Genomic DNA, 27,764 nt, shown 5'->3' with positions numbered 1-27,764 from the left:
CCCTGTTTATGCACATAATTTTCACAGATTCTGTGCGTTAACACCCATTAGCAAGCTACTTTAATGGGTGTTAACAAGGCTATCTGGGAAATTAGGAGTGCAATTCAATAGCCTTGTTCTTTAAAGCTTGAGGCTACCTCTCGTTTTTACTTGTGGTAATTTACCACAGGTGATTGAATTCCCCCTAAGAGTTATATGAATATTTGGAGATTAAACTTTATCATCTTTTTTTTTTTTATTGGGAAAGCCTGAGCACATTTAAGAAAGAACACAGTATTTATCAAGAAGAGAAAGTATTCCTTGATTAGGGCACACACAGACTATTGCACACCTACATTCATCCTCATAGGTAGATGACCACTAATTATTAAAATATAACTTTTATTAAATATTCATTAATAGGTTGGCGAAATATGTGCAAGTGAAAAATAAAAAGTGTATATAAATAAAGTGGTATTAAAAGGCTAAACCACTGTAGTTGTGTGCTTTGTATTTATTCTCCCATATTGGGATGTATCTCATATGTTTCTAAAGTAAGGTATACATTTGGCTACTGTAACAATATCGGCTACTGTAACAATATCAATTACCAGAAAGGGTAAGATTGTGCCTATTTAACACTCTGTATTTATTATGAGAAAATCATAATATTATTTTTAAGCCTGTACTCTATTGCCACAAAAACATTGTGTTAAATAGTGTGCGCATCACCAATGGCAAATAACTATTGTCAGGCCTATCTTATATCCATTTCTGTGATAGATAATGCATACCGATAATAAAAAATGAGCATTCCATCAATTGCATTATCAATTAACTATAAGTCAAATAGCCCTAGTATATAGTTATTACAGTATTAGACAAAGTCATGTCAGCTTATCATATTAGAAATTCTTGATAGTTTAATTTGGCTATATTATATAATTATGTGTATATCAGCTCATATATTTCAGTGTATAATACAATGTCACATCTCCCAGTGTTGACTGTCGATGGTTTTTCTAAATCCCCAATAGGTATCTCACCCAACAGTGTGATCAGGTGTCCCACTCGACATTAATCATTAATATCATATGGATATATCCTGATGGTACTTCTATGTACACACTGATGGGTAGTCAGCCACACTGTATATTTCATATCTCATATATTATTTATCAGTAGAACGCTGGAGTCTACTCATGTGTACTCCCTATCAAAGTTCTGATGTATATACCACAATCACACATATGTATATGATACAGTATATCTGTTTATCTATATGAATACTCACTGAATATTCCCCATCAATGAATACATGATCCCAATTGACAGTTTATCCAGCATCACTTTGCTATTATAACTGGACGTCTCCTATGATTATTAGATGTAGTATAGTATACAGTGCATTACCCTTCTTAGTGTATATAATAATGTGAGAGGTTTCCACATGTACACTATATGTGGGGTCATGTGCATTAATAGTGGAATCCGCTCACACACGTGTCTCACTATTCACAGCTCCCATCCGCCGGGAGATCTACAATGTAGGAATGGTTCCAAAAGTGTACATCTTCATCCAGCGGTATTCCGCTGACATAGCTGACCGTTTCCTGTACTCGATAGATGTAATATAACATATAATATGTTGACCCTCTCTGTGTATGTGAGTCCAAAAGATCTCCACACGTGTGTACGGGGGTGTATATACTGACAGCGGGAACGGCTTCCACACGTATCCCACTGTCTGTAGCCCACACCCGCCAGATAGTCTCTGATGTGAAATTGATTCCGGATAATGCACACTTATATCTCACAGTGTTATTAGCACTTATGCTGATTTGTATCTCTCCTGATGCGTGTGGTTCTACAGGATCTCCACATACGTCAGGCTGGACATAGTATCAATGAGCTTTTCTAATATACACGCTCCGCTGTTCGCGGCTGCATATACTTGACTTGTCTAAAATACACAATTAATTCCATATGACATACACTTAAACATTTAGAGGGCTTTAATATCCATAGAGCAGTGGCTTAGCTATTAAAAGAACGAACACAATTTAACGTGTACTGCACTGCCTAACGACCGTTTTGCATTTACAGCTTAATCATAGGGCTCTATGTAAACTCGCCTGACCTGAACCCCATAGAGAATCTATGGGACATTGGCAAGAGAAAGATGAGAGACATGAGACCAAACAATGCAGTAGAGCTGAAGGCCGCTATTGAAGCATCCTGGTCTTCCATACCACCTCAGCAGTGCCACAGGCTGATAGAATCCATGCCACACCGCATTGAGGCAGTAATTCATGCAAAGGGGCCCAAACCAAGTACTGAGTACATATGCATGATTATACTTTACAGAGGGCCGACATTTCTGTATGTAAAATCCTTTTCTTATTTCTGAGATTTTGGATTTTGGGTTTTCTTAAGCTTTAAGCCACAATCATCAAAATTATAACAAATAAAGGCTTGAAATATCTCACTTTGCATGTAATGAGTCTATATAATATATTAGTTTCACCTTTTAATTTGAATTACTGAAATAAAAGAACTTTTGCACGATATTCTAATTTTCTGAGTTTCACCTGTAGTAAGAGAGGCCAAATAGGAAGAGGATACAGCAGTCTAATCTGGAGATGACCAGTGAGTGGATGAGGCTTTTAACAGCATCCAGGGTGAAAAAGGAAAATATTGTTAGGATGGAAAGGGACTGAATGTGTGGTTTGAAGGAGAGGGAGGAGTCAAGGATAACTCCAAGACACAGCACTTGGTGGCTAGAGGAGATAGTTTTGCAGTTAATAGATAGGTTACACGGTAGGGTGGGAAAGTGATCAGCTCAGTGTTAGATATGTTTCGTTTAAAAAAAAAGCTGTGACATCCAGGAACAGATAGCAGAGAGACAGCTGGAGATGGGAAGGATGTTTGGCTTTTGAAGTAGCATCAGCTTTTATTCATTACCTTTGTCTTGGATCCATTAAAGGGACATCTTAAGGTCCATACACACTTAACGATATAATGAGCGACGTCGCTCATTTTCCCCCTCCTTGAGCGACGTCGCTCATTATATCGTTAAGTGTGTATGCCGCCAGCGACGACCGATGCGCGGCCCCGCGGGTCGGCAACGATCGTCGCTGTCGGTAGGGCATGCATGAAGGATGTGGACTGTCGTCCACGACCTTCATGCAGGGCTGGCGGGGGCGTGACGTCACTGAGCGATATGAGCGGTCATATCGCTCAGTGCGTACAGACGGCCGCCGACCGGCCGGCCCGGGAGGGGGAGACGTTAGACGATGCCGCTCACAGAGCGACATCGTCTAATGTGTATGGGCCTTTAGACTCACATTAAAGGGACATCTTAGACTCACATTTTCTCTCTCACTGATATCCACTTTGATTTTTTTATTATGCAATTTTGCATCAGTTTTTTTTTAAATTTTCATATATGTGCTTTTGCGACAACTTTTTAAGACTTCACTGGAATTTAATTTGCCCCATCTGTTTAAATGTATCTGATCAGAGTGCGACAATTGACATATATAACATCCTAATATTAACCACTTGCCTGGCATGGTCGCATCAGATGGGACCATGCCTGCAAGTGCTCTATCTGACCTGGTCGCACAGGATGCGACCAGTCAGATAGAGAGTGTTAGCAGCGGCAGGGAAGATAAACTACTGATCAGTCAGCACGGCAGGATCCCCCCCCTCCAGCAGCTGCAGACAATGGCAGCCGCTGGGGAGAGTAAATGAACCCTCCTAAGCCACCCCCAGACATACCTGCAGGCTATCCCGGCTTTCAAAATGAAAGCCGCGATAGTCGCGATGTTCCCGATGTTTCGATGGTCGCGATGTTACCGAACAATGTTTCGATGTTTGGGGGAAATTATTATTTAAAAAAAATAAAAAATATTTTTTTTTCCTTTTTTTAACTAAAATCATTTGGGATAGGGTTATTGTCATGTTCTTCACTTAATTCACTCATTAAAAAAAAAACACGACAATTTCGGAGCGGTTTTCGGCTAAATAAATCGTCAGTTAAGTGGTTACAGTACCATGTTGTTTTTATTTATATTAACTTGCATTTTAACTTTATTTTCAGCTGAAATTCATAGTGAAAGTGTTATTTTGAGAGATGATTTTGACTCATACAAACAGCATGAATTGAATCCTAATATATGGTAAGTTCATCATTGAGTGTTTATAGTATTCAAATGTTTACTAATACAGTGCCTACTAAATTACTGCAACCTCCTGCTAGCTAGCATTCCCCACTGCTGATATTTGCCCCTAGAATCCATCCTAAATATGTAGCAAGATCTTTTTCACTCTGCATTCTAAATCTCACCACTGGCTCTCCATCGCTGCCAAAACCAAAGTCTTAATCCTTATCTTCTAAGCCCTCAACAGCTCCTCTTCCATACCTATGGCCTTGTCTTGAGAAACCTACCCTTTCAACATCTTCTTGATCATTCTGTGATCTATGCCTCTCCTCCACACTGGTAACCAGCTCACACTTCCATATCCAAGGCTTTTCCAATACTGCTGCCCACCTATGAAATTCACTATCCTGCCTAATCAGCTCTTTCACAACATTCAATCCTCCATGCAGGCCCACAGCTCTTATAATGCATCTTCTACCACTTGCTCCATCTGCCGCTCTCCCACCAACTCCACATGTCTACCTTTGATCCCTAGTATTGGGAAAAAAGCTGCAGCTGTTACATTGTAACACTTTGTGTACAGATTCAGAGACTCAGTCACACACAGATATGCAAGTGTCACATATATTAATCAGCACAGTCTCTTCGTGTGTCACAGTCACATTGGCGCCCAAAACTAGAAGATACTCACCCGACCTGGCATGCCAAGAAGGGCTGTTTGGCATGACTGCAGCAATTGACACTTCTATTTGACTTGGATGAATTTAGCTTTTATTCAGATTTGATAAGTTTGTGTAGAGAATGATACCATGTCTGGGAGTTTGTTTTTAAAGGCTGCACAAAGGTGCATAAAACTAAAACTTTCAAACGTAATAAGTCTGGACAGTATATTTAACAATATCAGAGCATAGAAGAGGAGGAGTACAATTTTTTCCCAGGTAATAGGTCACAATTCAGAGCTTTTGGAACCACCTTTTTGTAGTGGAAGTATCAGTGTAAAAATGCAAGTGCCAATACTTTGTAATGTTCAGTCTTAATGGTGATACATATGCTAAGATCTTAATTGCATTACACAATTACATGAAGATACAGTACTGACCCAATTATTGTACATTCTTTGGATCTATATGTCCAATAAAGGGGTGTGGTTCATCAAATCGACAGTGTCTAGGTCGACAATGTTTAGGTCGACCACTATAGGTCGACAGTCACTAGGTCGACATGGATGGAAGGTCGACAGGGTTTCTAGGTCGACATGTGCTAGGTCGACAGGTCTAAAGGTCGACATGAGGATTTTTTATTTTTTTTGGTGTCGTTTTCTTCGTAGAGTGACCGGGATCCCAAATTAGTGCACCGTGTCCCCTCGCATGGTGCCTTCGCTCCGCTACCGCTTCGCTCGGCACACTTTACCGTTCCAATCGTATTCCACGTGGATCGTTAAGTATGAAAAATTAAAAAAAAAAACTCATGTCGACCTTTAGACCTGTCGACCTAGCACATGTCGACCTAGAAACACTGTCGACCTTCCATCCATGTCGACCTAGTGACTGTCGACCTATAGTGGTCGACCTAAACATTGTCGACCTAGACACTGTCGATCTTCAGACCGGATCCCCCAATAAAGACACTACACTGAGGGGGACATTTAATAAGCAGTGGTAAGAGCGGAAAAGTGAGCCAGTGGAGAAGTTGCCCATGGCTACCAATCAGTACTGAAGTACCATCTATAATTTGCATACTATAAAATGATACAGAGCTGCTGATTGGTTGATGGGGCAACTTCTCCACTGGCTCTCTCCTCCGCTCTTATCACTGCTTAGTAAATGTGCCCCTGAAAGTAGATGAAACAACTTGGCTACAACTTGGCATGATGTATCAAACATGCTAAAGAGCACATGTAGAGAATTTGCCCATAAATACCAATCAGCTTCTAGCTATTATTTATCAAGTGCATTCTGTAACATATAGCTAGAAGCTAATTGGTTGCTATGGGCAACTTTTCAACCTGACCTACAGTATTTTCAGGTAGATGTATCAAACCTTCTAAAGAGCACAGATGAAGAAGTTGCCCATAGCAACCAAGCTGATTCTTATTTGAAACATCCAGCTTTTGAAAACTACTTTTAAGGAGCTTGGGTCCTTCAGGCATCTAAGAATACGTTTAATGGGAGTTCAAAGCTAAATTACAGGATTGACTGCAAATTGGCTAACAAGACTGACTGCATGCACAATGTCTAGACAAGTGCCAACACTTAAGCTGGGTACACACTATGCAGTGTGTGTACCCAGCAAAAAACAATGTGCGATGGGCGCCAGAATCGGCAGGTGCATACACACTTGCTGTTGCTGGGAGCGATGGAATGGCAGCATGGCCCTCGTTAGTGATGTCTTCTGTCAGCCCTGCAGCAGGGTTGACCAGAAGACTTCGCTGTCGATCACGGGGCGGGCAAATAGAGTGTACACACTTACTGATAAGGCCAATATATCATTCTGATCCGCAGCGGAATGAAATATCGACCGATATATATTGCTAAGTGTGTACCCAGCTTTACATGAACTAAAGTTCCAATGACACTTTGATTAAAAATAAATAAATTCTCCTCGTTAATCCCATCTCTGTGGTCTATGTACTAAGCCTTGGATTGAGGTAAAGTGGGCAAAGCTAAAGTAACAGCTAGTATCATTTTTTAAACCCAGCCTGTGACATGGCAGTTAGGAGCTGGTTGGCTGGTACTTTAGCTCCGTCTGCTTTATCTCCATCCAAGGCTTAGTAAATAGACCCCTCTGTCCTTTTCTTCGCTGGACACATAGCTTTTGTTATTTTTGTCTATTAGTGTGCTGACAGGTTTGGCATCTGCTATAACAAGTTTGATGAGCACTGCCTCAATGTATCCTTGTTGGTCACCACTAAAGAGTTCCAACATTGGTGCACCAGCCCAAGGTCTTTTAGTATGAATTTGTCATACAGCATCAGTTTTACTTTGGCAATCTGGCTTTCCTGTCCTGCAAGTAGTAGATCATCTCTATACAACACTATGATGAACAAACTTTTCTCCTTCCACCTTGCAACAGTGGAGAATACTTTCCCATATTTGGTGTCTTTTTTTCTGGGTGTAACCATTGGTGACAAGGGAGACCTTGTCTTCAATCAGTGTTCAGTTTCTTTAGAAGACCCACTTGCTTTTGACTGTTTTGCGATTATTCGACCTGTCCACAATACATTGCATACCTGCTTTTAAATCACCTGAAATAGTGAAACCTACTGTAAATCCCTTTCCTCCTCTGTAGTTTCCATTATAATGCCATTAATACTTTATTTAGCCTTTAAATTCAATTTCCAATGTCACCTATAAAAATATTAAAAAGCACTAGTCCAAGTTAAAATCCCTGGGGTACTCCACTGGTAGCCTTTCCCTCCTGTGAATGCACTCCATTTACTACAAGTCTCTTTTTTCTCTCCTGAAATCATGATCTTAATCATTCAACCGTCTTAGAATCCAATCCCAAGAATTCAAGTTTATTTAACAGTCTGCAATGTTGGACAAAGTCAAAAGCCTAACTAAAGCGACATCTACCCCCCTTCCCCCGCAATGTGGGACTCTGTCAAAAGCCTAACTAAAACGACATCTACCCCCCTTCCCCCGCAATGTGGGACTCTGTCAAAAGCCTAACTAAAGCGACATCTAACCCCACCCCCCCTTCCCCCACATTAGAGCCTACAATAAAGGAGCAGTGCTTCTATTTCAGTACTGGTATCAGAGTGTGTCAGACTGGTTTAATACGATTACCCCTACCTCTGCTCAGGTAATAAATGCTCCAGTAAAATAAGCACATTGTTTGATGTCCTATCTGCTACTCTACTCTTAAAATACATTTGCATGAGTTCATGGTAAGTAAGAATGACAGTACAGAATACAGGTCTGGATATAGCCTCAGACATGGTTTTTCAACTATTCCATGAAGACGTTCACTAGAATATTGCTAATTATAATCCCTGAAATTTAACCCTATAACTGAAATAAAAATGCGGAAATCACAGCTTCGGCAAAAAGGTCCCAGGTTTTATTGTTTGGTAAGTAAATAACTAAAGAAGGCAAAGAAGGTGCTACAAATCTCAGCTCTAGCCTCTAACCCATAAATAATAATAACAACTATCTAATAACTAAAATGTTCTACCTTGATGCACTTGCGTTGTGGAATACTTACCTCCCTTAATTTGGGCACAGTCCTCATGCTTCCGCACAGAATCGCCCAGATCCCCCTGCATAAAGCAGGACAAGCTCACCATAAATCAAAGAAGTGCTGAGATGTAGCGTCTTGCTGCCAGGCTGCGCCTCCGCTTGAATTCTAAAGGAATTTAAATTAGCTACACAAACAAAATATAAAAGGAGAGCAAGGTTTTTGGGATAGAAAGCGGGACATACATGGATAGAGGGTGGGACATAGAAATGGAAAAGAGGCTGTGTATACTCCACCATACCTTAAATACTCCTATCCAAAGACACTCCTCCTTAAGCATCATATTGACCTTCTCCTCTGACTGACACCATAATTGAAACTCATAATCTGCCTAGTAACAAAGCTGTATTACTCAACCAATCACCGAAGGGAAAAAAAACAAAAACAGGACCCTTTCATATTGTAAACCTATGAAACTGCACCTCGTTCATCTAAATGGCCTTTCTCTTAAAATTACAAAGGACTTTATAACAGTCTTGGAGGTGTTTATTTTTATACATGATAGCATTGCAGGGTAAGAGATACAAATGTTATCAAGACTAACAATAAATGGAGAGCATTTATAACTTACTCATTGAACTTAAACCCCAGAGAATCCAAGATTGTATGGGAGGATCAATAGCCAAGAAAGAATAAGCCAACATGTACTGTATGCAGAATCTTTACTATGTTTATCACATTGACCAGAGTGGGTTCATATTTCAAGTATTACTTTGTTTCTTTCTCTTTTCTATTATGCAGGTTGCCATGCAGTAACTGTGAAGTTGGAGAGCTGTGTGGTGTTATTATGCATGGCGGATCTGTCACATTTTGTGACCCTTATGGGTTACGAGAACTGGTAAGTTAATATCTCATCTTTGCAATGCTTTCTAGTAACACATATTTTGTTATTGTTATCATAATTTTCAAACAATTGCTGTATGATTTTGTGTATGCATGTAGATACATTTGTCCATAGCTTAATGTCTACTTTTACATTTAAGGAGAGTACCTAAAATGATGTATAAACGTATTGCATTATGGTCATGTACTGAGGTAATATTATTTTCAATGGTGTGCTAAAGTTATATATTTGCCTATTAGTAGTGGTTCTCAACATTTTATTTTGGTATTGTCCACTATCCTATACTTATTGGCACTCATAACAAGGTCTTGCCTATCTTAAAAACAATGAAACTCAGTGAGAAGATTTTCCAAAAGCAGATAAATAGTGGCTTACAGAATTGTAAATTCCTTCTGTCTATACTTAGTTCTTATGTGCCTTCCCATTTACTTCTTTCACTCTATATGATGCACTAGTAAAGAGGCCCGGCATATCCAGGGTCAACCCACTATGCCCCCCCCCCCCCCCTCCTCGATCTACCCTGCCCTCATTCTGTCTGGCCTGCCCTCTTTCTGCTGCTTCTCCACTGCTCTGACTGCCATTCCCTCGTCCCTCCCTCTCCCTCTGCTTTGTCCCCCCTGGCACCTCCCTTCCCTCAGCCTCCCCACTCTGTCCTGTCCTGCCAACCTGCTCCTATACCTATACCATTTCCGAAGGCTGGATCCTTCTCTCCTAGACTGTCCCGTCTTCCTAGCAGTGGAAGCCATTGGGGTACGCTCCCCAGCTTCCACTGTGCATGAATGTTGGAGACAGGATAGAGCTTACGCAAATATTCTATAGATCCCTCCATTAAACTTATAATGCATACCACCATCATGTCTCATTGCACCCGGACTTAGCCATGCTTTCACTGTGCTTAGATGGGGACGTTTTCTGACCTCAACCATGAACCAAAATGTCCCCTGAACTAACACAACACAAATGCAGTGAACAGAATATGGCCACAGATGTTTATTTTACATAAAGTAAATTATCTTTTTAAAATCAAATCAAAAGGCCACAGATGTTTATTTTACATAAAGTGCATTATCTTTTTAAAATCATAAAGTACATTATCTTTTTAAAATTAGATAGATAGATAGATAGATAGATAGATAGATAGATAGATAGATAGATAGAGAAATAGTGCACTCTAGAACCCCAGCATAGTCACCTCGCGTTAGGACAGTGACTTAGAGGTACTGTATATGTAATAGGTCACGAGTTTGCCGGAGGTGCAGGATATCGGCTGAGAATGGCCACATTTTTAAATCTGCAATCATTTGCAAGGCAAAAACTACGTTTTGCATTGCAAATGATTGGCACTTTACTAAAAATACAGGGGGAAAAATGACTGAGGTCCCACTGTATTTAAGAACCAGCACTGGGCTCTAGGACCGGTCCTGGTTCCATAAATATGGGGGGAAAGACTTATTTTTGTAACCAGCACTGGGCTTCACTAGCCAGGAAGGTAATGCCACTGCCAGGGAACACATGTGGCCTGTGGCCGTAGCATCTCCCCTTCCCCCCCAACTAGTCAGCCCTGGCATTGGATGCCAGAAGGAGTGGGGACCTCTATTGCCCTTGTGGGTAACCATAGAAGCATATGGGGACTGATGATTGACATCAGAAGAGCACATAGTGAAACATCGGAGCGGCACTACGTGGCACTCCCTGATTGGCTGGCAGGTCTCCTAGTGACACAATTCACGTGGAGGCAGGCATTCGGGAAAGGAGATCTACATATGTAGCCAGGCTCATCATGACTACATCTAGGCACATTCGTACCTCGTTTGCCACGGCTGCATGACCATCTAAGGCGCGAGCGCGCCTTAGATGCATATGCGTCCCATTTGCATGAATGGGAGCGGCAAAAGATGCAGCTCGGCGTGACTAGGCTCATGCCGGGAGTGCATGTAGATGGCAGATGTAGCCACAATGAGCATAGCTACATCTGAATGTGGGCACACATAGATCCCTTACGTCCGTTGGTGCGGATATATCATTTTTTTAACCCCTGGATGCCTACGTGGAACAAAGAGGACCGAGCTACACTGGAATAGATGAATATTTATTTATACTTTTATAGTGAATTCTATTGGAGAAGAGGACCAAAAGGCTACAGGGGATGTACTGTAGGTAAGTATTTGTGAGTGTGAGTATGTATGTGAGTGTGAAAGTGTGTCTACTAAAATTTTACTTTGTACGGTGTGTGTCCTGTCTTTATTTTCATATTTCTTTTACAGGGGGACTACAGGTACCAGTGGGCCCTTTAATGCCCGTATGCTCCAACTACCAGCATGCAGGAGAGGCTCGCTGGGACATGTAGTTCCACCTGTAAAACAAAATTAAATCTTATTTTTACACTTGAAAGTCCAAGGATGCCAAGGATAGTCCCAGGCTTCAGCCTTGGCCTTGGGTGCCCTGGATGGGTAGGACCCCTTTATTGGGGGGGATTCCCAATCCCCCAGGAAAACACCCGGCCAGGGTTGACTAGTTGGCGGGGTAATGGTACGGCTGCAGGAACCAATATAACTGTATTCCCCGGCTGTGGCATTACCTTCCTGGCTAGTGGAGCCCGGTACTGGTTACAAAAATACAGGCGACCCCTACGTCTTTGTCCCCCTGTATTTTTAGAAGCAGGACCAGCTCAAATAGTTCGGGGCTGGTTATGCTTGTGGGGGGAAGGGACCCAGTGCAGGGTTTTTTTTTTTCTATTTTTAACCTTGTCTTTTACACATTTTAACAAAGAAGCACTGCACAGTTCTCACTGATCTATGCAGGTTTCATGTACAGGAGTGTTCGGCTGTTGGCAAACACGGTAGCCAAACACGAGCACATACACCATCAGAAAACATGATTAACTGGTACATAGTAAACTCCTATGTTTTAGTTTTAAAAAAGCACCCATGTCTGATCTCAGTCAAAAATGAGTGAAATACGTATCTAAGTAAATTAACCCCTAAGGGACTGTTCTAGGCAGTCTTACTGCTGGGGATCAGTATTGACCTTTTTGTTTCACTGCCTATGAAATGTTGTGTTATGTAAACAATGCAGATCTCACCAAATTAGTTGTCTCTGAAGCTGTCACTCTGTAGCTGGGATAGGCTGGGTTTGCCCTGGCTGAAGTAGTCTCTTTCACTGCTGCTCTCTTTCCTGCTGGAGACTTGTATTGGTTCGCTCTAGCTCAGGTACAGACTGTAGGGGACATGTACTAAGCAGTGATAAAAGTGGAGAAGCGAGCCAGCCGCTCTGTATACTTTTATAGTATGCAAATGATAAATGTTACAGCAATGCTAATTGGTTGCCATGGGCAACTTCTCCACTGGCTCACTTCTCCACTTTTATCACTGCTTACTACATGTCCCCCTGTGTCTCTCTCCTTTATACTGGCTGGGCTTGAGCAGTCTTACTGCCACTCACACTGCCTGGAGCTGGCTTCCATTCTCTCACAGACTCACCCAGGTACTGGCAGAGCAGCTCTCTCACTGACCGGAAGGTGCCTCAGCCGCCTGCTCACCCGTGGAGGGGAAGAGCCCGGGTCCTCCTCCGTTTACAGCTGCCAGTACTGTCATGCTGCTCACACAACTGCTGTCAGCAGTCCTCAAATGGTGCAGCAGCTTCTCTCAGCTGCTGGTCACCACTTCTAGCGCTCTCACTAGCAGCACACCCCCAGTAGCTTCCTCTCACACAGCTATCATCTCAGTGTGATGCTCACTCCTGTCAGCAAGCTCCTCAGACTCTCTGGGCTTCACAAGCTCCACCCCAAACAGCCTCTTTTAAGTTTCCCTCCTTGGCTGGCAGGACGATCTCCAAGGAATCTGCAGGGTTCTAGATACCACAACCATTAAACCCTCAGATTCCAGGCTATCACATTGACACCTGCATAATGTGTTTAACTGTGTGGTATAACTTGAATAAGCAGCTCTGCTGTGTGGTGTAATGTGTATTAGGAGCACTGTATTGTGGCGTAACATGTATAAGGAGCACTATGTTGTGGCGTAACATGTATAAGGAGCACTATGTTGTGGCGTAACATGTATAAGGAGCACTATGTTGTGGCGTAACATGTATAAGGAGCACTACTGTGTGGTGTAATTTGAATTGGGGGTACTATTGTATGGCCACGATCATATTTTAATAATATGGGGGGGTGAGGGGGATATTGTTGCACCTGAGCCCACCACTCTCTAGTTCCGGACTCCAGTTGAAATGATGCCACATTACAGTGCCCCCTTACCAGTAAACATCCACCACGCACTCCTCTCAACGAAAATGTAATGTTACTTAATTCAGGTTTGGCAATGAATCAGACCCAATTGCTTAGCAGGCAAATCTGGAAATTTTGTATGTAACTTTAAAACCTGGACCCAAGACCCCCTAGGCCTCTGGAACCCATAGCAATGGCACCTCTTGCCCGCACTAGTTATGCAATTTAATTACTACAATTGAATTTATATTGGCTGTAATTTCATGTCCGGTTAGTTAAAGGTGAGAATTATGATTACAAATCAGTGGGTATATAATTTTGGTGGCTGTGATGCCCTATGTACTCTTAGCTTGAACTGCACACTAAATGAACTGATAGATACATGAAAAGTCATGCAAATGTTTACATCAGATGAATACAGAATAATTGAGTTGGTTTTATTGGTTTGAAATCATGTGTTTTGCACTAATTGTTGGTGAATAGATATACAGGAATGTAGTTATGTGACCGCCGGTCAGGAGACCTACATCACAAACCTCACTATCCTGACAGTCGGCATGCCGACCAACAGGGACTATTCCCACTCATGGGTGTCCACGACGTCCATAGCCACCGAGCAGGGCTGTTTCTAGCTCCCAGTTAGAGATTTCAAAATGCGCCCCTCCCCCCCATTGACATAGAAAAAAAATGCACCCCCCCATAGATATAAAAAGAAAACGCATGCGCACGCTCCCGGCAAGGGTGCGTGGCCTTGTTAAAATGGGCATGGTCTCATAAAAATGGGCGTGGCCTCATCTGATCTCATCATCATGGCCACCGCAGGAAAAAAAAAAGTCCCCATTTTACACAGTACAGCAGGCAAGTGTCCCCATTTTACACATTACGGCAGGCAAGTGTCCCCATTTTACACAGTACGGCAGGCAAGTGTCCCCATTTTACACATTACGGCAGGCAAGTGTCCCCATTTTACACAGTACGGCAGGCAAGTGTCCCCATTTTACACATTACGGCAGGCAAGTGTCCCCATTTTACACATTATGGCAGGCAAGTGTCCCCATTTTACACAGTACGGCAGGCAAGTGTCCCCATTTTACACATTACGGCAGGCAAGTGTCCCCATTTTACACATTACGGCAGGCAAGTGTCCCCATTTTACACATTACGCAGGCAAGTGTCGTGACGTCACGACACAACCGCGTCATTCCACGAAACTCCGCCCCCCGAGCAGGAGTACTCGGGAAGAGGGAGGAGGGGGAAACAAGGACCAGCAAAGTGCCGCGGCGGGCTCCCCGTACGGTTGCTTGGCTCGCCCGCCACAAGAAACGGCACTGCCACTGAGCCCGCAGCGTGGCGAGCATAGCAAGGGGCTTCGTTGAAATCACACACCCCCTTCCCCCTCTCTAAATGCCGTGATTCCGTCGTCGGTAATGTGAAATAGAAATGTACACCCTGTGATGCCTTGTGTCATGACTATAATAAATATTTTTACACTGAATTGTGACAGTTTATTAACACATGCCTTTTTTTTTTCGTTTGTAGACAACAACCAGTCTTAACACAACTACTGCATCTGTTCTCCAGTTCTCTATTGGTAAGTCTATATTGTTAAAATAAAAAATGTGTTGTGCAGCATGCGGTGCCTCTGTGTGAGTGTGATTACAGATATAACCAGTTACAAGTTACTACAATCCCAATGCGAGTTGTACCTTATAAAATGATAGGTAGCAGCTAATTGTTAGCCATGGGCAACTTCTCTACTGGTTCACTTCTACACTCTTTTGACTGCTTCATACATCTCCCCCACTGTGTTTAATTAAAACAAATTATGTCCTGTTTATTAAATAATGCCCACAGAAATCAGTAATGCCCTTTACAATAATTAAATGAATAATCTATAATCCAGAGATCAATAATGCCATCATTCATAAATAAATAAATAAATAAATAAATAATGTTGCTTTAATAAATAAATAAATAAATAAATAAATAAATATGGGCCCCATAAAATAAATAATATTGTTTTTGTGCATAATTAAAATCATTGTTCCCCAAACCTTTCTGTAGTATAGTGGTATTAATATCTTCTGATCTGATACCTTCTTTGGTCTTGATTCAATGTAATCCATTTGGATAAAAAAAAAAACCTCACAGTTCACATGGAGGAGCTCCCAACATGAAATGAATAAAGGGCATTACACACTTGTAGATATTTAATAACGATATGGACAATATCGTTCAAAAATGTTTAGTGTGGAGGCACCGACGATGAACGATGCGTGTCCTCACATTCGTTCATCATTGGTCTATCATCGTTTATCATTGCAAGCCAATTTGGACGATATCAATGTTTGCAATGTCAAATCATTCAAATTGTTCACTCAAATCGTTTAGTGTATATGCAAAAAAATCATTACAGAAAAATCGTTCATTGTTCATGTTGTTCATATCGTTCATCGTTCAAATCGCACAGTGTCTAGGGCCCTTTAGTCTTGTAAACCCACCTACTTAATAGATTGGCAGCTAATCAGGTACGGTGTCTCATTTGTGCTAAACTGGATGTGATTTAGAGGTTTTGATACTGCTGCACATCACCAGCTACTGTAGCATACAGTACCTTCCAACTTCTTTCAACTACCAGACGGGACCCTTTTGCACGCTGTGGCTGCGCCCGCCGGAAGAGGAAAGGGCATGGCTCCACGGGAATGCTGCTGCTGCGAGCCATGCCCCTGTTTTCAGTCACTATGTGGACATGGCCAGCGCTCTGTGAGCTGCTGGCATGCCCCCTGTCTCTGTCTCCTGTGAATAGATGCTGTGCACATGCGCATTGAGTGACAGGAGCTTAAATGCTAAGCAGGGCATTGAGTGACAGGAGCCTCCCAACTGCCCCCCCCCCCCCCCCACACACACACACACACACACACAGACTGTGGGACACTGCTGCCCACGGGCTGAACTGGGAGCAGTATTAGCTAGGGTACTACTGTGGTGCCTATAATGCATATAATGAACTAGGGTTATGGGGCATATAATGAACGACTGTGCCACTGTGGAGAAAGGTGTCTAGAAGCAATGGGACAGGGGCCTCTTCAAAATGTTGCTATGGGGCCCACAAAGTTCTGGTTACACTCCTGCTATAGCATAGCAGATGCTCCTTAAAGATCATGACACAGCCCCCAGGTTCAAATATCACATGGAGGTGAATATCAGTGAAGATGCATAATGTGAACTAGCGACACTGCAATGCATAACAGGAGGCACTGTCTTTTAGCATAAGGTCACCATGTGGCATGAAGTTAACCAGGGGCACTGTGTGGCATGATGTGAGCTAGGGTCACTGTGGCCTAATGTGCTTTGATGGCACAGTAGCATTAGCATTAGTAGTAAATTGGTTGCACTGGGGCATAATATAAACTGGAGGAAATGTGTGGTGTAGTGTGCACTGGGGTACAATAGTGTGTTCCACACATTTGTGGTGCTGGGAGTATTTACACAGTATACATCACCAATACTGTATATCATTTTGACAAATTTAGTAACAGGGCCCCCATAAGCCTTAATCTGGACATGAGTTTGTATAGGGGATAGTGTCTACAAATGTTGTGCAATAGAAATGTTCATAGATTGAGCTAAATACCAGTGCAAAACTAAAGCTGTGCACATATTCCCAATATGCTCCCCACACTTCTCTATGTGGCCTCACATGCTACCCATTGCATCCTACATGCTCCCATACCTCCTTACATGCCACAGACCTCCCCAAATGTTATTCAGACCACACATGCTCCAGACAATTCCTCAAACGCTACTCAGGCCACCCCACATGCTAAAGCAACCTCCTGAAGAAAAGGTCCCATGACACGAAAACCAGCGGCTCCTACTGAGACTAATCTCTACTTTATTAGAAAGCGGAGAATGTCAGAGAGGGGCAGGAGCGGATTAGGATGGAAAACCAGCCCAGGAAATTTATGGAAGCAGCCCTAATGGGGGTGCGGTCTGATGAGGGGGTGGGGTCTGCTGAGGGGGGCAGGATCCCTCCTCATAGAATCTGATTGTATGCAGTTGTTTCCTTCCTTACATCTTTTGCTGCAGTTGTGTCTGAGACCAGTAGCAGATTGGGAACTAATACCCCTTTTCCACCTGTGTACCGGGTCCGATCCAGGATGTTTAACCCGGCTACAACCCTATCGGCCCCGCCGTTTCCACTGCACTTTGACACGGGTTATTCCCGGGTCGGATCTGTTTCCACTTAACCCGGGTAAGCTCTCTAAAAGCCTATTGATGTCACTCGTTTCTGAAACACGGGTAATTACCGTTTCCACTGCACAATACCCGGGTCATTACTGTGTTACCGTATTCAACCCAGGTAGCTACCTAGGTAGGATTCCAGAGTCACTCAGCCCGTTTTGAGCTGTTTCCACTTACTAAAAACTTGTGTTGATGCGCGCCCCCGTGCAAAAACACAGGTAAATTTAGCTAGAGGAAAAGGGGTATAAAAGAGGTATAACACACCGTGTAGCCATGGCAGCATCACTGGATGGCAGAAATCGCGGTACTGCAGAGATGGAATAACAGAATGAATGGGGACAATGCAGTGTACTGAGTGCGGTGGGCTGCCTATCATGTGGAGGGTGGGGCCACTTGACAAAACACGCCCCACAGACACATCAGCCTACCATGAATCTTCCTGATGAGCCCTATGGCCAATCCGCCCCTGGAAAGGGGCACAAAGCTGGTGGTTGAACTGATAGGCCTATTTTGATATGTTGGCCTGGAGCAATGAAAACACGCAAGACATGCTTTGCAAATGTAATTCTGTTGAACGCTGAATGAGCACCTGAGATCACAATAACATTTCTGTTTTTGCCTGCATGTTATATGAAATGTTTATTCTCTTGTCTTTGCATATTCTTTTGATAACCTCAAAAAGAAAGATATTAGAATGAAATTTTGTATGATACGGACTGTTGTGCTCCAAATTCAATGGTGGTGCCATGATATGTTTTCATACATCGATGCACCAGCTCAGCAGGAAAGTGTAGCTGAAATGATGTGAAAGCATTTACAAGTGTGCTGTACTAGTTCTCTGACAAATAAAGCAGATAGCATTTCAGCTGTAGTGCTAATGTGGCATTGTGCTTAGTTACTTTGCATGTTTCTTAAATATCCTGTACTAAAAACAACAGAAAAACAAACAAACAAACAAAAAAAAGTCTGCTAAAATTGTGTGTTAATGCACTGGTCACTTTTATTTATGTCTTTTAGCTATAGTGTTTAAATAAATGTAAAATAATACATTGCTTCAAAGAACTAATGGTGATTTTGCAGTGGTGCAGATTTTTGCTAATTAAAATAGCGGGAGATGTGTTAATCTTCCTCTCATTATGTGTCTATTCATTCTACTGTATAGAATCATGTTTAGTTTCATCTTTCATGCTGTATGAATGTATTTGACAAACTAAAGATGAGGTTGATTGGTTCTGAACGTGACTCTTCTAAGTAAAATAAATGAATATGATTAAAATTTGGAACCCTACAGTGGTGTATAGTACAAAGATGGACGGCAGATGTTCATTCTGCGTAACACAGGCAGATGAGGCAGATGGGCTCAAAATAATCATAAATTGTCATCTTCAGTGTCCTTCAGTTGTTGTTGCTGCACAGTGTATAGTGTGTGTGTGTGTGTGTGTGTGTGTGTGTGTGTGTGCGCGTGTGTGTGTAATATATATATATATATATATATTTATTATACTTAGAAAGAAAGGCAGCACTCAGAGACGGTGTAGCTGAAAAACCATGTATTACGTACTCATGGATCCCATGAGTATTTAATACACGATTTTTCAGCTACGCCGTCTGAGTGCTGCCTTTCTTTCTAAGTTTCTGCATTCATGTTTTCTTTGGAGGGCACCAGAGCATCATTAACTTTTGTGTGGAGTGCCAGTCTACCTATTTATATATATATATATATATATATATATATATATATGTTATATACGGTAGTAATGTACATTATATGTGTGTACGTATTTTAGATACATGGGGGAAATGAAATAGGGTGTGAGAATCAGAAAGTGAGAGATTTTGGTAAAATTCTCCTGTTTTTTTTTGAAGTGGCAATCATTTACATGGAAAAAGCTTGAGAACCCCCACACACACCCTGTCATCGCTCAGGAACACCTATTGGATCTGCCACTCCCTTAGAAAACTATAGGGAATACTGCTGCGAGCTCTGTTGTTTGAAAAGCAGATGTTTCCAAATCTCCTGCTGGTGTACTTATAATGGGTGTAAGTTGTGCAGAGCACACGTGCCCCAGGGTCCAGGGGGGCCCGCACACCTCACTCTGCACTCATTTAATTATACTCAATGCTCCGCTGGCCCGTATTGTCTGCAGAGCTGCAAATATCACTCAGAAAAAGGCTGCAGCGGCCATTTTTGGGTTATATGCTGCGCAATAGAGATTTCTCTGGGTGAACACCGGCCCCCTCCTCTCTTAAAGCGCCTCTGGTTGCATGTATTTACTATGGGCCTTATTCAGGTTTGTTAGCAAATCAAAAAAGCACACTAATGGGTAAAACCATGCTGCACTGCAGGCAGGGCCGAATTTAGGGGTCGAATTGGCCGCCCCCCCTTCCCCTTCATCACGTCATTGCCCCCTTCATTTCGGGTGCCAGTCTGGATGCCTCAAGACCACCAAAGCAGCCCCAACCTCACCCTACTACCAACTCGTGGACCACAATTTGCTGCCCATTGTCCTACACCCCTCATTTGCTAAATAAATAAAAAAAGATTTTTTATATATATATATATATATATATATATATATATATATATATATATATAAAATATATAAAATGTAATGACAGAATTTTTTTTTAATCATCTGGCCCTTATCAGCCAAATGTGCCGCCCCTAGGCACGTGCCTACTGGGAAATCCGCTACTGACTGCAGGTGGGGCAGTCCGATGTAACGTGCAGAGAGATTTAGATTTGGATGGGGTGTGTTCAAACTGAATTCTAAATTGCAGTGTAAAACTAAAGCAGCCTGTATTTATCCTGCACAGAAACATTATAGCCCACCCAAATCTAAATCTCTCTGCACATGTTACATCTACCCCACCTGCAGGGCAACATGGTTTTGCCCATTAGTGTACTTTTCTTGTTTGCCAACAGACCTGAATAACCCCTTATGTTCAAACTATTACTTTTGGTTATTATGTGGCACTTTATGAATTAAATGCTGAGGGCTGCACTTGCATTCTTACTGTATTTACACTTCTGAGGTATATTATAATGGTCTGTTAGCTGACCAAATTTTGACTCACATCAGTTGTCATCAAGTTGTTGTACTTTTCAGTTCAATATTAATGGCCAGTCATTGTTTTTTTTTTTATCCACGTGTTAAAGTCACCTTCAACACCACTGAGTATATATAGCAGTGTGCCGTCAGTATTTGATGGTCTTTTAGCTTTAGTTTGTTTTTTTCTTAATTTCGCCCTGATTCGAAAATTATTTTAAAGGATGGACTTTATTTTATTATTATTTCTCTATCGTCCTAGTGGATGCTGGGGTTCCTGAAAGGACCATGGGGAATAGCGGCTCCGCAGGAGACAGGGCACAAAAAGTAAAGCTTTAGGATCAGGTGGTGTGCACTGGCTCCTCCCCCTATGACCCTCCTCCAAGCAAGTTAGATTTTTGTGCCCGGCCGAGAAGGGTGCAATCTAGGTGGCTCTCCTAAAGAGCTGCTTAGGAAAGTTTAGCTTAGGTTTTTTATTTTACAGTGAGTCCTGCTGGCAACAGGATCACTGCAACGAGGGACTTAGGGGAGAAGAAGTGAACTCACCTGCGTGCAGGATGGATTGGCTTCTTGGCTACTGGACATCAGCTCCAGAGGGACGATCACAGGTACAGCCTGGATGGTCACCGGAGCCTTGCCGCCGGCCCCCTTGCAGATGCTGAAGTAAGAAGAGGTCCAGAATCGGCGGCAGAAGACTCCTCAGTCTTCTAAAGGTAGCGCACAGCACTGCAGCTGTGCGCCATTTTCCTCTCAGCACACTTCACACGGCAGTCACTGAGGGTGCAGGGCGCTGGGAGGGGGGCGCCCTGGGAGGCAAATGAATACCTATTTTGGCTAAAAATACCTCACATATAGCCTCCGGAGGCTATATGGAGATATTTAACCCCTGCCAGAATCCGTTAAGAGCGGGAGACGAGGCCGCCGAAAAAGGGGCGGGGCCTATCTCCTCAGCACACAGCGCCATTTTCCCTCACAGAAAGGCTGGAGGGAAGGCTCCCAGGCTCTCCCCTGCACTGCACTACAGAAACAGGGTTAAAACAGAGAGGGGGGGCACTAATTTGGCGATATGCTTATATATATATTAAGATGCTATAAGGGAAAACACTTATATAAGGTTGTCCCTATATAATTATAGCGTTTTTGGTGTGTGCTGGCAAACTCTCCCTCTGTCTCTCCAAAGGGCTAGTGGGTCCTGTCCTCTATCAGAGCATTCCCTGTGTGTGTGCTGTGTGTCGGTACGTGTGTGTCGACAGGTAGGAGGACGATGTTGGTGAGGAGGCGGAGCAATTGCCTGTAATGGTGATGTCACTCTCTAGGGAGTCGACACCGGAATGGATGGCTTATTTAGGAAATTACGTGATAATGTCAACACGCTGCAAAGTCGGTTGACGACATGAGACGGCCGACAAACAATTAGTACGGTCCAGACGTCTCAAAAACACCGTCAAGGGTTTTAAAACGCCCGTTTACTTTAGTCGGTCGACACAGACACAGACAGGGACACTGAATCCAGTGTCGACGGTGAATAAGCAAACGTATTCCTTATTAGGGCCACACGTTAAAGGCAATGAAGGAGGTGTTACGTATTTCTGATACTACAAGTACCACAAAAGAGGGTATTATGTGGGATGTGAAAAAACTACCATAGTTTTTCCTGAATCAGATAAATTAAATAAAGTGTGTGATGATGCGTGGGTTCCCCCCGATAGAAAATTATGGGCGGTATACCCTTTCCCGCCAGAAGTTAGGGCGCGTTGGGAAACACCCCTTAAGGTGGATAAGGCGCTCACACGCTTATCAAAACAAGTGGCGGTACCGTCTATAGATAGGGCCGTCCTCAAGGACCAGCTGACAAGGCTGGAAAATATAATAAAAAGTATATGCACACATACTGGTGTTATACTGCGGCCAGCGATCGCCTCAGCCTGGATGTGCAGAGCTAGGGTGGCTTGGTCGGATTCCCTGACTAAAAATATTGATACCCTTGACAGGGACAGTATTTTATTGACTATAGCGCATTTCTATATATGCGAGATGCACAGAGGGATATTTGCACTCTGGCATCATGAATAAACGCGATGTCCATAACTGCCAGAAGATGTTATGGACACGACAGTGGTCAGGTGATGCAGATTCCAAACGGCACAGTATGGCCGTATAAAGGAAGAGGACTTGTTTGGGGTCGGTCCATCGGACCTGGTGGTCACGGCAACTGCTGGAAAATCCACCGTTTTTTACCCTAAGTCACATCTCTGCAGAAAAAGACACCGTCTTTTCAGCCTCAGTCCTCTCGTCCCTATAAGATCATATCTGCCCAGGGATAGAGGAAAGGGAAGAAGACTGCAGCAGGCAGCCCATTCCCAGGAACAGAAGCGTTCCACCGCGTCTGACAAGTTCTCAGCATGGCGCTGAGACCGTACAGGACCCCTGGATCCTACAAGTAGTATCCCGGGGGTACAGATGGGAATGTCGAGACGTTTCCCCTTCGCAGGCTCCTGAAGTCTGCTTTACCAAGTCTCCCTCCGACAAGGAGGTAGTATGGGAAAAAATTCACAAGCTGTATTCCCAGCAGGTGATAATTAAATTACCCCTCCTACTACAGAAAAGGGGTATTATTCCACACTATATTGTGGTACTGAAGCCAGAAGGCTAGGTGAGACTTATTCTAAAAAATTTTTTTTGAACACTTACAAAGGTTCAAATTAAGATGAAGTCACTCAGAGCAGTGATAACGAACCAGGAAGAAGGGGACTATATAGTGTCCCGGGACATCAGGGATGCTTACCTCTATGTCCCAAATTTGCCCTTCTCACTAAGGGTACCTCAGGTTCGTGGTGCAGAACTGTCACTATCAGTTTCAGACGCTGCCGTTTGGATTGTCCACGGCACCCCGGGGTCTTTACCAAGGTAATGGCCGAATTGATGATTCTTCTTCGAAGAAAAGGCGTCTTAATTATCCCTTACTTGGACGATCTCCTGATAGGGGCATAGTCCAGGGAACAGTTGGAGGTCGGAGTAGCACTATCTCGGATACTGCTACAATCAGCACGGGTGGATTCTAAATATTCCAAAATCGCAGCTGATCCCGACGACACGTCTGCTGTGCCTAGGGATGATTCTGGACACAGTCCAGAAAAAGGTGTTTCTCCCGGAAGAGAAAGCCAGGGAGTTATCCGAGCAAGTCAGGAACCTCCTAAAAACAGTGCATCATTGCACAAGGGTCCTGGTAAAGATGGTGGCTTCCTACGAAGCAATTCCATTCGGCAGATTTCACGTAAGAACTTTTCAGTGGGATCTGCTGGACAAATGGTCCGGATCGCATCTTCAGATGCATCAGCGGATAACCCAATATCCAAGGACAAGGGTGTCTCTCCTGTGGTGGTTATAGAGTGCTCATCTTCTAGAGGGCCGCAGATTCGGCATTCAGGATTGGATGCTGGTAACCACGGAGCCCAGCCTGAGAGGCTGGGGAGCAGTCACACAAGGGAAAAATTTCCAGGGAGTGTGATCAAGTATGGAGACTTTTCTCCACATAAATATACTGGAGCTAAGGGTAAATTTATAATGCTCTAAGCTTAGCAAGACCTCTGCTTCAAGGTCAGCCGGTATTGATCCAGTGGGAAAAACATCACGGCAGTCGCCCACGTAAACAGACAGGGCGACACAAGAAGCAGGAGGGCAATGGCAGAAACTGCAAGGATTTTTCGCTGGGCGGAAAATCATGTGATAACACTGTCAGCAGTTTTTCATCCCGGGAATGGAAACTGGGAAGCAGACTTCCTCAGCACGACCTCCACCCGGGAGAGTGGAAACTTCATTGAGAAGTTTTTTCCACATGATTGTAAACCGTTGGGAAATACCAAAGGTGGACATGATGGCGTCCCGTCTGAACAAAAAACGGGACAGGTATTGCGCCAGGTCAAGAGACCCTCAGGCAATAGATGTGGACGTTCTGGTAACACCGTGGGTGTACCAGTCGGTGTATGTGTTCCCTCCTCTGCTTCTCATACCTAAGGTGCTGAGAATTATAAGACGTAGAGGAGTAAGAACTATACTCATGGCTCCGGATTGGCCAAGAAGGACTTGGTACCCGGAACTTCAAGAGATGCTTACAGAGGTCTTATGGCCTCTGCCGCTAAGAAGGGACTTGCTTCAGCAAGTACCATGTCTGTTCCAAGACTTACCGCAGCTGCGTTTGTCGGCATGGCGATGGAAAGCCGGATCCTAAGGGAAAAAAGGCATTCCGGAAGAGGTCATTCCTACCCTGGTCAAAGCCAGAAAGGAGGTGACCGCACAACATTATCACCACGTGTGGCGAAAATATGTTGCGTGGTGTGAGGCCAGGAAGGCCCCACAAAGAAATTTCAACTCGGTCGTTTCCTGCATTTCCTGCAAACAGGAGTGTCTATGGGCCTCAAATTGGGGTCCATTAAGGTTCAAATTCGGCCCTGTAAATTTTCTTCCAGAAAGAATTGGCTTCAGTTCCTGAAGTCCAGAAGTTTGTCAAGGGAGTATTGCATATACAAACCCCTTTTTTGTGCCTCCAGTGGCACTGTGGGATCTCAACGTAGTTCTGGGATTCCTCAAATCACATTGGTTTAAAACCAGTCAAATATGTGGATTTGAAGCATCTCACATAAAAAGTGACCATGCTCTTGGCCCTGGCCTGGACCAGGCGAGTGTCAAATTGGTGGTTTTTTCTCAAAAAAGCCCATATCTGTTTGTCCATTCGGACAGGGCAGAGCTGCGGACTCGTCCCCAGTTCTCTCCCTAAGGTGGTGTCAGTGTTTCACCTGAACCAGCTTATTGTGGTGCCTTGCACCTACTAGGGACTTGGAGGACTCCAAGTTGCTAGAAGTTGTCAGGGCCCTGAAAATATGTTCCAGGACAGCTGGAGTCAGAAAATCTGACTCGCTGTTTATACTGTATGCACCCAACAAGTTGGGTGCGCCTGCTTCTAAGCAGTCGATTGCTCGTTGGATTTGTAACACAATTCAACTTGCACATTCTGAGGCAGGCCTGCCACAGTCTAAATCGGTTAAGGCCCATTCCACAAGGAAGGTGGGCTCATCTTGGGCGGCTGCCCGAGAGGTCTCGGCATTACAACTCTGCCGAGCAGCTACGTGGTCAGGGGAGAACACGTTTGTAAAATTCTACAAATTTGATATCCTGGCAAAAGAGGACCTGGAGTTCTCTCATTCGGTGCTGCAGAGTCATCCGCACTCTCCCGCCCGTTTGGGAGCTTTGGTATAATCCCCATGGTCCTTTCAGGAACCCCAGCATCCACTAGGACGATAGAGAAAATAAGAATTTACTTACCGATAATTCTATTTCTCGGAGTCCGTAGTGGATGCTGGGCGCCCATCCCAAGTGCGGATTATCTGCAATACTTGTACATAGTTACAAAAATCGGGTTATTATTGTTGTGAGCCATCTTTTCAGAGGCTCCGCTGTTATCATACTGTTAACTGGGTTTAGATCACAAGTTGTACGGTGTGATTGGTGTGGCTGGTATGAGTCTTACCCGGGATTCAAAATTCCTCCCTTATTGTGTACGCTCGTCCGGGCACAGTACCTAACTGGCTTGGAGGAGGGTCATAGGGGGAGGAGCCAGTGCACACCACCTGATCCTAAAGCTTTACTTTTTGTGCCCTGTCTCCTGCGGAGCCGCTATTCCCCATGGTCCTTTCAGGAACCCCAGCATCCACTACGGACTCCGAGAAATAGAATTATCGGTAAGTAAATTCTTATTTTTTTGTGTGGTGCTTTTCATTTTATTATTTTTTATCTCAGCACTACTTGTATGTGTAATGTGGCAGATTTCTGACTTTGAAAAAGTCACTATGATAAACTCTCAATATAACTATGCAAACATCTGCCCTGTACCAATGTGTTCTAGAATGAATCACGATCACGTCACCCCCAGTTAGCTAAAAAAAACTCTAAATCATTGTCCGCAAAATAAACATTAGAAGATACACATGGATGCACATGGTACCAACTCTGCTAACTATCAGAAGGCTATAAATAGCATCATATTTATCACTGTATTATGTTGGTGGTTCATCAGTTGTACCTACTGTCTATAATTAAATGTTTTTGTCTTGTTCTGCGGTTAATCATGCTTCATTACCATGGTGTGGCTTAGTTATATTCTTATTATTGTAAGTTAGTATCTAAATTTGAATATTTGAATTATATACATGTGAGTGTGTGTGTGTGTGTGAGTGAGAGGGAGTGCATGTATGTGTGTAAAGCAAATATGTACAAAGTATTGATTCCGGTCTGCATTATTTAGATTGTATGTCAGTAGCATATCTTTATGGTATGCACATAACTCATATTGCTCCCCAGGGAAATCTTCAACACATTATGCTGCTCAGCTGTGATTTATCACTTTTATATTAATTCTGGCATCTTTAGCATGGATAAATCTGCTGCTTACGTTCAGCAACAGCTTTAATGTCATTTCATTATTGATTTAGTAATTTAACATATGAAAAAATGAGTGTGGTATGTAGGGGTCACTTGCCATTTGGGGCTATTAAGGTATAACAAATGCCTTTGTCACAATATAATGTTTTCTTAATATGGTTTTATCTTACAGGGTCTGGGCTATGTCGATTTAGCTACTCCGATCCAGCCATTGTGGTGTCTTACACCAAGAACAATGCTACCAGCTGGATGCCACTTGAGAGAATCAGGTGTGTTTATGGACATCTTTTCTTCAGAAGCAACGTTACATTATTTAACATTCAGGGGTCTATTTACCAAGATATGGCAATAGGTTTTATCGCCACTTATTACAATTATAGAACTCTTATGTCATGACAGAGTACTCTTCAATTCCCCAGTGATACAGACTGGCTATTAAGGAGTTGGATTAAAACCTTGGGGGAGATTTATCAAAGCGTGGAGAGAAAGAGTGGAGAGTGATAAAGTACTAACCGATCAGCTTCTTCCATGTTACAGGTTGTTTGAAAAATGACAGGGGCTGATGGCTTGGTGCTTTA

The 27,764-nt window shown here is 43.2% G+C and overlaps 1 protein-coding gene across 4 annotated transcripts in view; it reads left to right on the top strand.

Moving 5' to 3' along the window:
* RELN (reelin) overlaps window positions 1-27,764 on the top strand; it is an 856,893-nt gene that overhangs the window by 344,551 nt on the left and 484,578 nt on the right. For all 4 annotated transcript variants that reach the window (XM_063927014.1, XM_063927013.1, XM_063927012.1 and 1 more), the window contains exons 6-9: window positions 4,085-4,163; window positions 9,126-9,222; window positions 14,996-15,047; window positions 27,359-27,455. In XM_063927014.1, the coding sequence (XP_063783084.1) occupies window positions 4,085-4,163; window positions 9,126-9,222; window positions 14,996-15,047; window positions 27,359-27,455 (325 nt within the window). The remainder of the gene's footprint in view (window positions 1-4,084; window positions 4,164-9,125; window positions 9,223-14,995; window positions 15,048-27,358; window positions 27,456-27,764) is intronic.

The sequence above is a fragment of the Pseudophryne corroboree genome, chromosome 6, assembly GCF_028390025.1.
Source record: "Pseudophryne corroboree isolate aPseCor3 chromosome 6, aPseCor3.hap2, whole genome shotgun sequence".
In the NCBI taxonomy this organism is placed as follows: Eukaryota; Metazoa; Chordata; class Amphibia; order Anura; family Myobatrachidae; genus Pseudophryne; species Pseudophryne corroboree.
This window is presented reverse-complemented; position numbering and strand designations above follow the sequence as displayed.